Source organism: Plecotus auritus (genome assembly GCF_963455305.1).
Source record: "Plecotus auritus genome assembly, chromosome: 2".
NCBI classification, from domain to species: domain Eukaryota; kingdom Metazoa; phylum Chordata; class Mammalia; order Chiroptera; family Vespertilionidae; genus Plecotus; species Plecotus auritus.
The window spans coordinates 159,666,820-159,684,435 of NC_137771.1; the positions used below are offsets into that span (position 1 = coordinate 159,666,820).

Genomic DNA, 17,616 nt, shown 5'->3' on the forward strand with positions numbered 1-17,616 from the left:
GGCATTTCTATACACCAACAATGAACTTACAGAAAGAGAGACTAAAAAAGCAATCCCATTTTCCATCGCACCAAAAAAATTAAGATACTTAGGAATAAACCTAACCAAGGAGGTAAAAGACCTATATGCGGAAAACTACAGGACACTGAAAAAAGAGATAGAGGAAGATGTAAACAGATGGAAGAACATACCATGTTCATGGATTGGTAGAATCAACATCATTAAAATGTCCATACTACCCAAAGCAATCTATAGATTCAATGCACTCCCCATTAAAATACCAACGGCGTATTTCACAGACCTAGAAAGAACTCTCCAAAAATTCATCTGGAATAAAAAAAGACCCCGAATAGCCACAGCAATCCTGAGAAAGAAGAATAAAGTAGGAGGGATCTCAATACCAGATTTCAAGCTGTATTACAAAGCCACTGTCATCAAAACAGCCTGGTACTGGCACAAGAACAGACATATAGATCAATGGAACAGAATAGAGAATCCAGATATCGACCCAAACCAATATGCGCATTTAATATTTGACAAAGGAGGCATGAGCATACAATGGAGTCAAGACAGTCTCTTTAATAAATGGTGTTGGGAAAATTGGACAGATACATGCAAAAAAATGAAACTAGATCACCAACTTACACCATACACAAAAATAAACTCAAAATGGGTACAGGACTTAAATATAAGACGGGAAACCATAAAAATACTAGAGGAATCCACAGGCAGCAAAATCTCAGACATATGCCAAAAGAACTTTTTCAGTGATACTGCCCCTAGGGCAATGGAAGCCAAACAGAAAATAAACAAATGGGACTACATCAAAATAAAAAGCTTTTGCACAGCAAAAGAAACCATCAACAAAACAACAAGAAACCCCACTGTATGGGAGAACATATTTGCAAATGGTATCACTGATAAAGGTTTAATTTCCAACATCTACAGGCAGCTTATACAACTTAATAAAAGGAAGATAAATGATCCAATAAAAAAATGGGCAACGGACCTAAATAGAAGCTTTTCGAAAGAAGACAGAAGGAAGGCCAAGAGACACATGAAAACATGCTCAAAGTCACTAATTATCTGAGAGATGCAAATCAAAACAACAATGCGATACCATCTCACACCTGTCAGAATGGCTATCATCAACAAATCAACAAACGACAAGTGTTGGCGAGGATGCGGAGAAAAAGGAACCCTCGTGCACTGCTGGTGGGAATGCAGACTGGTGCAGCCACTGTGGAGAACAGTATGGAGTTTCCTCAAAAAACTGAAAATGGAACTCCCATTTGACCCAGTAATCCCACTCCTAGGAATATATCCTAAGAAACCAGAAACACCAATCAGAAAGGATATATGCACCCCTATGTTCATAGCAGCACAATTTACAATAGCTAAGATTTGGAAACAGCCTAGGTGCCCATCAGCAGATGACTGGATCAGAAAACTATGGTACATCTACACAATGGAATACTATGCTGCCGTAAAAAAGAAGGAATTACTACCATTTGTAGGCACTTGGATGGAATTAGAGAACATTATGCTAAGTGAAATAAGCCAGTCAATGAAAGAAAAATACCACATGATCCCACTCATTTGGGGATAATGAAAAACATTATAAACTGATGAACAAAAAGATAGTTACAGAGGCAGTAAAGCATCAAACAGACTGTCAAATTACAGTGGTAAGGTTAGGGAGAGGTGGGGGAAATAAGAGATCAACTGAAGGACTTATATGCATGTATATAAGAGTAACCAACGGATGCAAAACATTGGGGGGTGAGGGCATGTATGGGAGTGGGGTGGGGGTGGGGGGCAATGGTAAGATATGTACACATATAATACCTTAATAAAAATTTGAAAAAAAAATAAAATAAACATGAAAAAAAAAAAAACGTAAAAAAAAAAAAAAATATCATTCACACCAAAATGTAAAAAGAATTTAGAGAATGATGATTCCTAAAAGTAACTCATTTATTGACCTGTCTACTATACTATTGAATTAACGGCTCTCTAAATATATAATATATATTTTTATTATATATATGTAATTTATTTATTTTCACATTTATCTTTATTGTTAAAAGTGTTAGAGATGTCCCCTTTGTTTTTTGTTGTTGTTTGTCAGTGTTCCCCATTGACCCACCTCCTTCCTGCACCTGCCCCCCCCCCCCCCCACCCAAGCCTTTGCCACACTATTAATAGTTTGTGTCCATGGGCTATGCACATGCCTATGTAAATTCCCCAGTTAATCTCTCCTCCCCAACACCCTCCCTCCCCCACCTTCCCTCTGAAATTCATCAGTCTATCTCTCTGGACCTATTTTGTTAATCAGTTTATGTTGTTCATTAGATTCCACATATGAGTGAGATCAGGTGATACTTACCTTTCTCTGACTGGCTTATTTCGCTTAGCATAATAATAAAAAGCTTCTGCAAAGCAAAACTAACCATCGACAAAGTGAAAAGAAAGCCCCCTGCGTGGGAGAACACATTTGCCAATGATACATCCAGTAAGGAGTTAATATCCAAAATATATAAGGAACTCATACAACTTAACAAAAGAAAGACAAACAATCCAATTAATAAATAAGCAAAGAAACTAAACAGACACTTCTCCAAAGTGGACATACAGAAGACCAAGTGATATGAAAAAATGCTCAGTCACTAAGCATCAGAAAAATGCAAGTTAAAATGACAATGAGGTATCACCTCACACCTGTCAGGATGGCTACCATCAACAAATCAACAAACCACAAGTGTTGGCAAGGATATAGAGACAAGGGAACTTGTGCCCTAACCGGTTTGGCTCAGTGGATAGAGCATTGGCCTGCGGACTCAGGGGTCCTGGGCTTGATTCTGGTCAAGGGTATGTACCTTGGTTGTGAGCACATACCCAGCAGTGAGTGTGCAGGAGGCAGCTGATTGATGTTTCTCTCTCATTGCTGTTTCTAACTCTCTATCCCTCTCCCTTCCTCTCTGTAAAAAATCAATAAAATATATTAAAGAGAAAAGAAAAGAAAAGAAAAAAGAAAAGAAAAGAAAAGAAAAAAGAAAAGAAAAGAAAAGAAAAGAAAAGAAAAGAAAAGAAAAGAAAAGAAAAGGGAACTTGTGTATGCTGCTGGTGGGTATGCAGATGAGCGCAGCCATCGTGGAAAACAGTACGGAGTTTCCTCAAAAAATTAAATATGGAACTCCCATTTGACCCAGTGATCCCACTTCTGGCAATATATTTTAAAAACCTTGAAACACCAATCAGAAAGAATATATGCACCCCTACGTTCATAGCAGTGCAATTTGTAATAGCTAAGGTTTGGAAACAGCCCAAACCTTATCCATTCATCAGCAGATGAATGGATAAAAAATAAAACAAAACTGTGGTATATTTACACAATGGATTACTATGCAGCTGTAAAAGAGAAGGAGCTCTTACCATTTGCAACATCATGTATGGACCTGGAGAATATTGTGTTATTGATATATATGTGTTTTATTTTTTTAAGATTTTATTATTATATTTTTATTAAGGTATTATATGTGTACATATCTTACCATTGCCCATTCACCCCCCTCCCATACATGCCCTCACCCTCCAATGTTTTGCATCCATTGGTTATTCTTATATGCATGCATATAAGTCCTTCAGTTGATCTCTTATTTCTCCCACCTCTCCCTAACCTTCCCCCTGCAATTTCACAGTCTGTTTGATGCTTTACTGCCTCTGTACCTATCTTTTTGTTCATCCGTTTATAATGTTTTTTATTATCCACAAATGAGTGAGATCATGTGATATTTTTCTTTTATTGACTGGCTTATTTCACTTAGCATAATGTTCTCTAATTCCATCCAGGTTGCTACAAATGGTAAGAATTCCTTCTTTTTTATGGCAGCATAGTATTCCATTGTGTAAATGTACCATAGTTTTCTGATCCAGTCATCTGCTGACGGGCACCTAGGCTGTTTCCAAATTTAGCTATTGTAAATTGTGCTGCTATGAACATAGGGGTGCATATATCCTTTCTGATTGGTGTTTCTAGTTTCTTAGGATATATTCCTAGGAGTGGGATCACTTGGTCAAATGGGAGTTCCATTTTCAGTTTTTTGAGGAAACTCCATACTGTTCTCCACTGTGGCTGCACCAGTCTGCATTCCCACCAGCAGTGCACGAGGGTTCCTTTTTCTCCTCATCCTCGCCAACACTTGTCGTTTGTTGATTTGTTGATGATAGCCATTCTGACAGGTGTGAGATGGTATTGCATTGTTGTTTTGATTTGCATCTCTCGGATAATTAGTGACTTTGAGCATGTTTTCATGTGTCTCTTGGCCTTCCTTCTGTCCTCTTTCGAAAATATTCTATTTAGGTCCGCTGCCCATTTTTTTATTGGATCATTTATCTTCCTTTTATTAAGTTGTATAAGCTGCCTGTAGATGTTGGAGATTAAACCTTTATCAGTGATAACATTTGCAAATATGTTCTCCCATACAGTGGGGTTTCTTGTTGTTTTGTTGGATATATACGTGTTTTAAATAAACATTTAATTCTTCCAACAGATTTGTGAGGAGGTATTCTAATATGTATTTTATATATGAGAATGCTGAGGCTCAGGGAGTTAAGTAGATTTTCCAAAATCACATTAGCAACTCAGTTCTCTCTGAATATACGCCTGTCTCCTGTTTCACCCATGTAGTATATTGCTCGTCCTATACCATGTTTTGTCATGCTGTACTGCTTCTTCTAATGAACGATAGTAGAGAAGATATTACCCCAGTTAACAAGGGTGGCTGAGATTTAAATAGCTATTCCCAAAGTTTTGAAAACTTTAATAGATTAATTAATATTATGATTAAGAGCAGTGGACATTAGAATTGATATTGCAGGAACTAAGTTGACAAACTGAGATAAACATGAAAATATATCTAGAAGGAGGAAGAACTAAAAAGATGTAAAGTGAGATGAAACTCTAGAGCAGAGAGAGATCCATCCTACTTTGGAAAAATAGGATTTCCTGAATAAGAACCATACATAGCATTAAATCAACAAAGATATAATAGTAGAAAACAAATGTTTAAGGCAAAAAATCAAGAGGGTACATGGAGTGTATATTGCAAATACAAAGGTTTTCATAAGCAGAAAGAATCTAAGAGGTTATTTAGTTAGCCCAAGTTTTCTCTTTTACAGATAGAAAGAGTGAAGACTGACATGAGGAAGTCCTAGGTCACACATCAAATTAACAATGAAAACCAGATTCAAAATGGAATCTCCTGCATTGCTTTAAGGATTCCTGAATACTATATTTTCCTGAAATAAATTAAAAATCTGGGAGAGATTCAAAGACATGATCTCATAAAACCTGCTGGTGAAACATGGCACCATCTGGGCATAAGTTCATTCTTCATGGCACTGATTCACTTGCTTAAAGAAAGTATTTAGGTCCTTGGAAAAGCTGCCTTTGAGAGTCAATTTGTCTGCCATGATTACCGCCAGAGAGGGAACAACCATACCCTATAGAGCTTTTATTCCCTGAGTTAAACAGAGAAGGTAGAATGTGTGGAATCCTGTATGGCTGGAATAGCTGACAAATGCATGACAGTTCCATATGCAATGTGGAAGGCCCACCAGGAACATTTCTAGAGGATGAGTCATGGCAACTCGTCAATATTCTGCCCTGGATAGAAAATGGTAACTAGGCTGCTAGCATTTTCCCACAGAATCCTGCATGCTGCTGTGTTACATAATTTCTCTAATTTTTTACTCAAGATTTTATATAAAAACACTAGAGGCCCAGTGCACGAATTCATGCATGGGTGGGGTCCCTCTGGGTGGCCTGCAGGGATCAGACCAAAACACACAGTCCAACACCACCTGCAGCTCCTATCTGCCACTCTACTCATCCTGACCCCACTGTGCCTGCCTCGGGCTCATGCCCAATCAGTCCTGATTGGGAGAGGCTCGTGCTACCATAGCAACACTTGCCAGCCATGAGCCCTGCATCTGGCACCCTCCCAAGGGGAGTGGCCTGCAGGATCGAGCTGAAATCGGCTCTCCAACATCCCCCAAGGAGTCCTGGATTGTGAGAGGGCGCAGGCCAGGCTGAGGGACCCCACTGGTGCATAATCGGTCTGGGAGGGACCACGGGAAGGCTCCAGGGCATGTCCGGCCCATCTCATTCAGTTCCAATTGGCTAGACCCCAGCAGCAAGCTAATCTACCGGTTGGAGCATCTACCCCCTGGTGGTCAGTGCATGTCATAGCGACTGGTCACCCAGTTGACTGTCTGCCCCCTGGTGGTCAGTGCACATCATAGTGAGCGGTTGAGCAGCCTTAGCATATCATTAGCATATTACGCTTTGATTGGTTGTTTGGTTGCTCTGCCACTTGGTCTATTTGCATATTACCCTTTTATTATATAGGGTAGTACCCTATACTTGCAGTTGTTAGTGAACTTGATGGTATCCTCTCATGAAAAACTGGTTTGGACCCAGAGATAGGCAGTGGCTTGGAACTGACTGCATAACACATATGAAGGTTGAGCTCAGCTATGTTTCCTGCCACTGGGACCTGTGAAACTGCCAGTTCCTCATAATAAAACACCTTTTACTTAAGCTAATTTAAGTGGATTATTTTCTCTCTCTCTCTTTCTCTTAGTTTTTGCAGTCAAGCAGATTCCTAAGACAGTGTCAAATTTCCCTTTGCCTTTGTAAACAATCTATTAAGCTATGCAGGTGAGTATAATCAAGATTATCTTCAGCAAGAGAGAAGTTTTCAGTATAATGCTAGGTCAAAAATACTTTTAAAAGTGTTTAATAAAGTACTAACTATTTGTGCTGACAGAAGACGCCTGTTGGCTAGTTCCATTGCTTCAGTGTTAAGGGTCTCATCTATTTCTGTGTTACAGCTTGGACAGTTCACCTTTTGATGTTCTGTTGTTTCTCCTTGGTTTAACTAAGTAAAACACAAATCAAAACCAAAACAATAATACATGAATATTAACATAGTTTAGCATAAACCTTGAGCAATTCATATGCCAGTTTGGTTTGAAAAATTATAGAAAATTTGCTAGATATAGAAAAATGTTCAGATGAGTTACCTCATTACTTGCACAGTTATCTAGATGTAAAATGATTGCCAGTTTGGTGAGGAAAGAGTTATAGCATATCTTTATCTTTACTTGGCATTGTTAACAGTTTATAAAAGCTACTGCATATAAAATCATACTTTAAGCCAGTGGTTCTGAAAGTATGTTTCCCCAGTAGCATCTGCATCACCTGGGAATTGTTAGAAATGAACATTTTCACAGACCTACTGAATCTGAACCTCTGGGGAATGGGGCAACACTGCTCCTTGTTTTGAATTTACAACATATATTTTGCGTGTACTTAAAGAGGTTGTCTCTTCTATTTTGCCCCACAGTGATCACAAAATTTCCTAAGATCCCCTCCTAACTATTGTGGTGAATAAGGAGTTACCAATACAACATTTCTGTCAATTATAAGAATTAAAATTGTGAATTAATATTTGTAACATTTTTACTACTTAAGGACAATCATACCTACCCTGAAGGGATAAATTAAAGATATTACTTGCTTACTGCATATGGGTTTTGAAATATAATCGCTTTCTCAACCATGTTCCAATCTGCATTAGCAAGATCTTTATCAAATTTGAGTGCAGAGGCTGCAGATTTTGTTATCTCTTGAAAATGTTGAAATGTATAATAAAGTGACTTATATTTTGTTGATGTAACATCACGCAGACCTTTGGTACAAAGAGCACATTTATAAATAGTAGAACATCACCCTTTTGATCTGAATTATAAAAAAAGCTTCCTTTTGTTCTTACTCTATGTACTAAGTAGTGTTGTGTTTTTTTTTTAATTAAACATTCAACATAAATTGTTTAATAATAGGAACACTAACAATTTCAAAATTTTCTGCTTTCATACTCCTCATAATAGCTAATATTTATTGAGTGCTTATCATATGCTGAGAAGTGCATCTCAGCTCTTTGCATGTATTAAGTTTTTTTCTTATCATCTTGATCACCTTTTGAGGTGAGTCCCTTTTCCCAGTTTAATAGATGAGGAGACAAGGGATTAAATTGGCAGACTGAGTAAAGCAGATTGCCTTTCTCAATGTGGTCAGGCCTCATCCAGTTTGTTGGAGGCCTGAATAGAACAAAAGGCTGAGCATTCACTCTCTCTGACTGATGGTCTTCAAGGTGGGAAATCGATCCTCCCCTGCCTTTAGATTTGGACAGCAATTTATATCATTGTCTTTCCTGGTTCTCAGGCCTTTGAACTGCATATCCATCATCTATATCTGTACATGCCATATAGGTATAGGTATAGGTATATACATAAATATATGTAAATAATGTACACAGATACATACACACATACAGACTATATATACATATATCCTACCTATATGTAAAATCATATATATGATATGTATGATATATATTTACCCCCATTTACACTGAGTGGCCAGATTATTATGATCTCTGAACGCACAATAATCTGGCCACTCAGTGTATATATCCTATCTAATAAAAGAGTAATATGCAAATTGACTGTCACTCCAACACACAAGATGGCTGCCCCCATGTGGTCAAAGATCCTGCCCCCATGTGGACACAAGATGGCCACCACAAGATGGCCAGCAGGGGAGGGCAGTTGGGAGGGACCAGGCCTGCAAGGGAGGGCAGTTGGGGGTGATCAAGCCTGCAGGGGAGGGCAGTTAGAAGTGACCAGGCTAGCAGAGGAGGGAAGTTGGGGGCGACCGGGCCTGCAGGGAAGGGCAGTTGAGGGGGACGCAGGCCTGCAGGGGAGAGAAGTTGGAGGGAACTAGGCCTGCAGGAGAGGGCAGTTGGGAGGGACCAGGCCTGCAAGGGAGGGCAGTTGAGAGTGATCAAGCCTGCAGGGGAGGGCAGTTAGGGGTGACCAGGTCGGCAGGGGAGGGCAGTTGGGGGCGACTGGGCCTACAGGGAAGGGCAGTTGAGGGGGACGCAGGCCTGCAGGGTAGAGCAGTTGGGGGGGGGGGGACCAGGCCTGCAGGAGAGGGCAGTTAGGGGTGACCAGGCCTTCAGGGGAGGGCAGTTTGGGGGGACCAGACCAGCAGGGGAGAGCAGTTAGAGGCAATGAGGCTGGCAGAGGAGGGCAGTTAGGGGTGACCAGGTTGGCAGGGAAGGGCAGTTGGAGGGGACCCGGCCTGCAGGGGAGGGCAGTTAGGGGTGACCAGGTAGGCAGGGGAGGGCAGTTAGGGGCAATCGGGCTGGCAGGGGAGCAGTTAGGCATCAATCAGGCTGGCAGGGGAGTGGTTAGGGGGTGATCAGGCTGGCAGGCAGAAGCGGTTAGGGGCAATCAGGCAGGCAGGCAGGCAGGCGAGCGATTGGGAGCCAGCAGTCCTGGATAATGAGAGGAATCCCAGATTGGAGAGGGTGCAGGCTGGGCTGAGGATCACACCCCCCCCCCCCAGTGCATGAATTTTGTGCACTGGGCCTCTAGTATATATGTGTATATATATATTTATATATATATGTGTGTGTGTGTGTGTGTGTGTGTGTATATATATATATATATATATATATATATATATATATATATATATATATATATTTGAGGGCCGGTGCATGAATTTGTGCATGGGGAGAGGGTCTGGCCAGCCTGGTCAAGGGGAGAGGACATAGGCGCGGTTGGCCGGCCTGCTTGCTGGTTGAACTCCTCGTCGAGGGGACAATTTGCATATTAGCCTTTTATTATATAGGATATACACTGAGTGGCCAGATTATTATGCATTCAGAGATCACAATAATCTGGCCACTCAGTGTATATCTCCAGACCTCATTAAGGTTTGAAGTACTCTTACTATCAGATATAAATTCCTTTTTTGAGCCATGGAAGCTTGTTTGGAAATCAATAATGTTTCATGAGCAAATGTTCACTGCTCTCAGTATAAATAAACAGATGCTCCACACTAAGAATTTTAGATTTATCTAGCTACTAAGTAGAACATCTAATACTCTTTGGAAAATGTTACCTCTATAATCTGTTCTTCCCATTTTATTATGATAAGGCTCACATAATTTAGCGGGGGGGAAAGAAAAGGAAAAAGATTTTGTTCCAAATATGAGGAAGGAAGGGAGATTGGGTAGTATTATCCATAAAGATGAAATTTCAGATTGAAAAAAAATATGCCATTAGAGTGAAAACTCCATGTATCATAAAAAGGGTAATAGAGCAGTTAAGAATATAATGAATTAAAAGCATCAAGGCAATATGTTTCTAGTTCTTAACTGCCATTACCTAGTTGTGTGACCTTGGGCAAGGAGTTCCAATTCTCTAAGTCTCATTTTCTCAACTGTTAAAAAAGTAGGGGCTTAAAACAGGCACATTACATCATGTAGATATCCTCCTAAAATTGCTATTTCTACTTCCGCTCTCCTTATCACCCCTCCTCTTCCCAATCAGTTATCCATAGAACTAGAATGGCCTCTTTATGACCTTAATTATATATTAACTAGAGGCCCAGTGCATGAAAATTCATGCACTGGAGGGGGGTCCCTCAGCCTGGACTGCCCCCTCTCACAGTCTGGGAGCCCTCAGGGGAGACAGGCAATCTGGTGATCAGGGGAAGGTGACGCCCCCATCACATCTCTGCTGCTTCCACTGCTGGCAGCGCAAGCCTTGGCCGGCCCTGGCTACCTGAACCTCGGGTGGCCCTGGGTGGCTGGGCAGCCGCCATCAGTGGCTTGCTTGTGCCTTGGGCAGGCACTGGGCAACTGGGCAGCTGCCATCAGCAGCTTACCCACACCTTGGGCTGGCCCTGGGTGGCTGGGCAGCCACCATCCAAGGCTTGCCTGCACCTCGGTCCACCCCTAAGCTGCTGGGCAGCTGATATCCAAGGCTTGCCTGCACCTTGGGCCAGCCCTGGGCGGCTGGGGGGCTGAGGGGACTGGAGGACTTCAGAGGCAGGTGTGTGGAGGAGCTGAGGGGACTGGGCGCTGCCATCTTGTGGCTGTGGGTGCTGCCATCTTTGAGGGCATGGCAGTCAATTAGCATATTCCCTCCTTATTGGCTGTGGGTGCCACCATCTTTGTGAGGGCATGATGGTCAATTAGCATATTCTCTCTTTATTAGCTAAGATTAAACATATGGCTTCCTCAGTAATCTACTACCTGTTGTGTTTTTTAATGTATTTACATGTGGTTTGTTTACTTTGATATTACCTTATTTGACTTCTTTACTGACTATTTACTTATCTCTAATGTAAGCTCTATCAACTCAGAAACCTAGTCAGTCTTCATATGCATCACTGTCAGTTAAAATTGTGCCTGGCATATAGAAGGCTCTTAATAGAAGTTTGTCAGATAACTGAATAAACTTATTATGTTACTTAAACTGGACTAATGTAAGTAATTTTTAAAAAATAAAAAGGTTGTTTGCCTGAACCTTTCATATGACTTTACATAGAGGTCCAATTTCTGTTTCAATTAGACATTGTTGATTTGCATTTACATAGCTTCTTTTTTCATTTTTACCAATTCTTTAGCATATTTAGAATATTTCTCTCTTCACTCAGAATACTAATTAGTATACTTACCTAGTTTACTAACTACCATCGGCAAAATAACTCTATTGACAATCAGGGTGATTAAGCATACTGACACTCCATGAAATAATACCTAGAATTGAAAAAATACAAAGTATTGATGATAATTTCATATAATATCTTTTGTATTTACCAGTGAAATTAAGCTAGGTTATACTATGATAATAAATGCTCATGGAGGGGAGAATTTGACTATCAGACATGATGAAAGTACTCTGGGGATTCCCTATCTTCCCACATATATTTCATCCATGCTTTTGGAACCAAACTAAAAATCAGGACACATGGTTTAACCTAAGTGTATACTCACATATATAGACATTGGTAAGAAAAACAAAACTTGTCTTCAAATAAATTGCTGGATTTCTTGGACCCTAGGAATATGCCTGTACTTCATCAATTCCTATCTACTCTACACACCCCCAGTTCTTTGCTAAACAGTACCAGTACACCTGTGTCAGACAATTCTCCTCACCCATGAAAAGAGAACAACTCAGAGGCCTTGATATGTTTGCTCCACCTCATACTTTGACTCTGTGGAATCCCTTCATTGTCATTAAGGAGGAGCAATTAATAGTTTTGGTGCCACTTGTTATCTGTCTCTTATATTTCAAGTTGGTCTCCATAGATGAGTGGAGCAACACGTTTCAATCTGAGACTGTACACTTCTGTTGGTTTATGGAATTCTGACTTCCAGAACTCTTGTTAAACCTTTATCTAGTTCTCTGTTATTTGGCCACAGATGGAGGTTAGCTACAGAGCATGAAGCCACACCAGAGGCTCTCCACATTACAATCACTTAGGAACCTAAAATATTGGTGCCCAGGAAGCTCTTACTGTATATTCTGATTTAATTCTTTAAGGGTGCAGCCCAAGTAGGGGTATTCTGTATCCTTGTAAGTCCATATATGAGGTAATATAAATCCTTCTACTTTGTTCTTCTTTTTCAAAATTGTTATGACTATTCTAGGTCTATTGTATTTGTAAAAAAAAAACAAAAAAAAAAAAACAAACAAACAAAACACCAAGGTATAATCTACCTACATTGAAATGTACTTGTGTACCATTTTAACCCTCAATCTATCATTGTGTAGACTATTCTCATATACTCCAAAGTTTCTCTAGTGTCCCTTCCCAATAAATCCTCAGAAGAGGCAACTGCTGTTCTAATCTATTTCTGTAGATAAGAACTGACAATTTAAAAACCTTCATATAAATTAAATATTAGGTTTATTACTGTAGTTTTAATTTGTATTGTCCTGGAGTAATGCTGTTGAACATTTTAAATGTGCTTAGTGGTGTACTTCTTTCTTTTTTTATGGTATTTTATTTTTTAAATATTTTTTATTGTTTAAAATATTACATATATTAGTACATATATCTCCTTTTTTTCCCCATTGACCTTCCCCCAGCCTCCCCTACCCCCTGTCGCATGCCCTCATCCCACTTTTGTGTCCATTGGTGTGCTTATATGCATGCATACAAGTCCTTTGGTTGATCTATTTCTCCCCCTCCCCAACATTCCCCAGCCTTCCCACTGTAATTTGACAGTCTGGTGCTTACTGCCTCTGTATCTATCTTTTTATTCATCAGGTTATAATGTTCTTTATTTTCCATAAATGAGTGAGATCATGTGGTATTTTTCTTTCATTGCCTAGATTATTTCACTTAACATAATGCTCTCCTGGTCCATCCATGCTGCTGCAAATGGTAAGAATTCTTTCTTTTTTATAGCAGTGTAGTATTCCATTGTGTAGATGTACCATAGTTTTCTAATACACTCATCTGCTGATGGGCATTTAGGCTGTTTCCAAATCTTAACTATGGTGAATTGTGCTGCTAGGAACATAGGGGTGCATATATCCTTTCTGATTGGTGTTTCTAGTTTCTTAGGATATATTCCTAGGAGTGGGATTACTGGGTCAAATGGGAGTTCCATTTTTAGTTTTTTGAGGAAACTCCATACTGTTCTCCACAGTGGCTGTACCAGTCTGCATTCCCACCAGCAGTGCATGAGGGTTCCTTTTTCTCCACATCCTCTCCAGCACTTGTCATTTGTTGATTTGTTGATGATTGCCATTCTGACAGGTGTGAGATGGTACCATATTGTCATTTTGATTTGCATCTCAGATAATTAGTGACTTTGAGCATGTTTTCATATGTCTCTTGGTCTTCCTTATGTCACTTTTGAAAAGATTCTATTTAGGTCCCTTGCCCATTTTTTTATTGGATCATTTATCTTCCTTTTATTAAGTTGTATAAGTTCCCTGTAGATGTTGGAGATTAAACCTTTATCAGTGATAACATTTGCAAATATGTTCTCCCATACAGTGGGGTTTCTTGTTGTTTTGTTGATGGTTTCCTTTGCTGTGAAAAAAGCTTTTTATTTTGATGTAGTCCCATTTGTTTATTTTCTCTTTAGTTTCCACTGCCCTAGGAGCGGTATCGGTGAAGAAATTGCTTTGGTATGTGTCTAAGATTTCTCTGCCTGTGGATTCCTCTAGTATTTTTATGGTTTTCCTTCTTATGTTTAAGTCCTGTATCCATTTTGAGTAAATTTTTGTGTATGGTGTAAGTTGGTGGTCTAGTTTCATTTTTTTGCATGTATCTGTCCAATTTTCCCAACACCATTTATTGAAGAGACTGTCTTGACTCCATTGTATGTTCATGCCTCCTTTGTCAAATATTAATTGAGCATAGTGGTTTGGGTCAATATCTGGGTTCTCTATTCTATTCCATTGATCTATATGTCTGTTCTTGTGCCAGTACCAGGCTGTTTTGAGAACAGTGGCTTTGTAATACAGCTTGAAATCAGGCACTGAGATCCCACCTACTTTGTTCTTCTTTCTCAGGATTGCTGTGGCTATTTGGGGTCTTTTTATTCCAGGTGAATTTTTGGAGAGTTCTTTCTAGGTCTGTGAAATATGCCGTTAGTATTTTAATGGGGAGTGCATTGAATCTATAGATTGCTTTGGGTAGTATGGACATTTTAATGATGTTGATTCTCCCAATCCATGAACATGGTATGTTCTTCCATCTGTTTACATCTTCCTCTATCTCTTTTTTCAGTGTCCTGTAGTTTTCCGTGTATAGGTCTTTTATCTCCTTATTTAAATTTATTCCTAGGTATCTTAATTTTTTTGTGCGATGGTAAATGGGATTGTTTTTTAGTCTCCCTTTCTGTAAGTTCACTATTGGTGTATAGAAATGCCATAGATTTCTTGGCGTTAATTTTGTATCCTGCTTACATCTTTCTTTTTGAAATGTCTGTTAAACTCTTTTTCCTAGTTCAAATATATATTTTTTTATTATCTACACTAAGAGATGAGAAAGATGCAAATTAACCATACCTTTGCAACACCCACCAGCCAATTAGAAGTGAGTATGCAAATTATCCCAACAAAGATGGCAGGTTAATTTGCATATACAGGTGCCCAGTGGCTGTGGGTGGGACACTTGCATCATCGCCATGGTGACAACGCAGGCGTTCCGCACCAGCCCAGCCGCTCTGGGCCTCTGGACAGCATGGGAAGGCAGAAAGGTGGCTCTGGGCCAGAGCGAAGGCAGTGCCAGCAGCCAGGGGAAGGAAGGCCCATTCATGCATGAATCTTTGTGCACCAGGCCTCTAGTTATTATTATAAAACTAGTGGCCTGGTACACAAATTCGTGCACATTGAAAGAAAATTAATTAGAAGAAATATTTTAATATAGCTATTTGTCCTTTCTCTGTAATAGAAGTGTCAACCAAATTCACAATAGACAATGACAGATAGAAACACATGCGTGAGATTGGCACCAGCAAGAGCTTTATATGTATCACACATGCGCGAGTCAACTTAGCCTTTTATATATATAAACTTGCTTAATTAGACCTGCTTTCTGATTTAGCTAAACTTTTTCCAGCCCAGTGAAACACCCCAACTTCTCTTTCAGGTAATTGTCAGCAACACATCAGTAAATATCAACATGAAGCAGATTGTTATTGTAGATCATGCAGGAAGAACAAAGGGTAAAATATTTAACTGCAGCAGTGTTTGACTATATTGTGCACAGTGAGAAAACCTGAAGTCATTTTCAAGGTCCACTATTTCTTACTTCTTTTCAGTCAGGTCAAGTTTCTAAGCTTTCTAAATATTCATTTTCTGGCTAATGAAAAGAAAATAGGATTCCACCAAGTCTCCTATCTACCTACTCCAGGACTTCTGTGAGGATCAAATGAGAAGAGGCATGGGAAAACACTTCACAAACATTTGGTTAAAGTGTGAAATGTTTGCACCTGGCTATAAAGCAAGTCGTGTTCCTGGGCTGAAGAAACTGCAAGGAGGCTATTCGCTAGGGAGAGGAAGCCAGGTGTTGCTATGTGACGTCATTACCCAGAGCCTACAGCAACCATTTCCAGGCTGGGCTGGGCTGTGGGCCACATTTTGAGCCATGGGGTTTTGGGCAGCATCAGCTGCGATTTGGTGGGCTGTCACTCCAGGGTGGTGGCAGGACCTGTGTCCCACTTGTGAGAAGCCAATTGTTGCTTTGTGGGTGCCAGGTCCACAGTGCAGTTTCTCTGTAAGTGGCCAGTATGCATCATGGCAGTTTTTGCATTGAGCGTCTGCCCCCTGGTGGTCAGTGCGTGTCATAGCTACTGGTTGGACGGACACTTAGCATATTAGCCTTTTATATATATATATAGATTGTAGCAATTTTGAAAAATAGTCATGTATTGTCAGATATATGTATTGTGGATATTTTCTCCTGGTTTCTGTAAATATTTTTCTCCTGGTTCCATTTCTGTAAATCTTTTGATGACCAATGTTTTTAATGTTGATGTTCAGTTATTATTTATTAATATAAATCCTCTTACTTTGTTCTTCCTTTTCAAAATTGTTATGGCTATACTTTTGTATTTCTATATATTTTTAGATTTGGCTTTTTATGTTGAATATAGTGACATCCTAATGATCTTAAGTCTCCCAATACATGAATATGACATATCTCTCCATATATTTAGCTTTTTAAAATTTCTCACAAAATTTCTCTTGTAGTTTCAGTGCACAAGTTCTACAAAATGTGGAAAGGAACCTCTAAGATAGCTTCCAAAGATATCCTCTTCTTGGTATTTAGGTCTATGTGTAATCACTTCCTCTTGAGTGTAGACTGAACTTATTGACTCACTTCTAATGAATATTGAATATGTCAGAAATGATGGGAAATTACTTCTAAACTAGCTTATACAAGGACTGTAGCTTCTGTCTTGTGTGTTTGTTCTTTCTCACTCTCTTGCTTGTTTATTCTGAAGAAGTCAGCTACCATATTCTGAGCTGACTTATGGAGAGACCCAAGTGGCAAGGAACTGAGGGAGGCTTCTAGCCAAGAGCCAGCAAGAAACTTGCAACTGCCTTCAAGGAAGTGAATCCTGTCAACAATCATACACATGAGCATAGAAGCAGATTCTCCCCAACCTGAGTCTTTTGATAGCTATACCCCCAGTTTATGCTTAAATAAAAGTTTATAAGAGAAATGGAATCAGAGGCATCCAGCTAATGTGCCTCAGATTTCTGGAAAGTAAAATATAGGATTAACACAATAAATTTAGTTAACATTCATTGTCTCACATAGTTTCAATTTTTTCTTTCCTGTGATAACTTTTAAGGTAGCTTAATTATTTTTAATATTAATGCATATTTTTTTGCATGTCATGGTGCAGGCTAGAACTTACATCATGATATTCAATAAGGGCAGTGAGAGTAGACATTCTTGCATTGTTCCCATTCTTAGGAAGAAAACAGTCTTTTACCATTAATTATAATATTATCTATATATTTTTGTACATGCCTTTTTAAAAAAAAATATGTATATTTTTATTCATTTCAAGAGGAAGGGAGAGGGAGACAGAGATAGAAACATAAATGATGAGAGAGTATCAATGATTGGCTGTCTCATGCACTGGGGATTAAGCCCACAACCTGAGCATGTGCTCTGACCAGGAATCAAAGTGTGACCTCCTGGTTCAT

At 39.5% G+C, this 17,616-nt stretch overlaps 1 protein-coding gene across 1 annotated transcript in view; it reads right to left on the reverse strand.

Annotated features, from left to right (window-relative positions):
• Positions 1-17,616, reverse strand: part of SLC9C1 (solute carrier family 9 member C1) — a gene marked incomplete at its 3' end in the record, with an annotated part of 107,909 nt that overhangs the window by 52,064 nt on the left and 38,229 nt on the right. The window contains exons 10-12 of the mRNA XM_080654684.1: positions 11,603-11,684; positions 7,591-7,757; positions 6,819-6,944 (exon numbers count right to left, since the gene is read on the reverse strand). Coding sequence (XP_080510810.1) covers positions 6,819-6,944; positions 7,591-7,757; positions 11,603-11,684 — 375 coding nt within the window. The remainder of the gene's footprint in view (positions 1-6,818; positions 6,945-7,590; positions 7,758-11,602; positions 11,685-17,616) is intronic.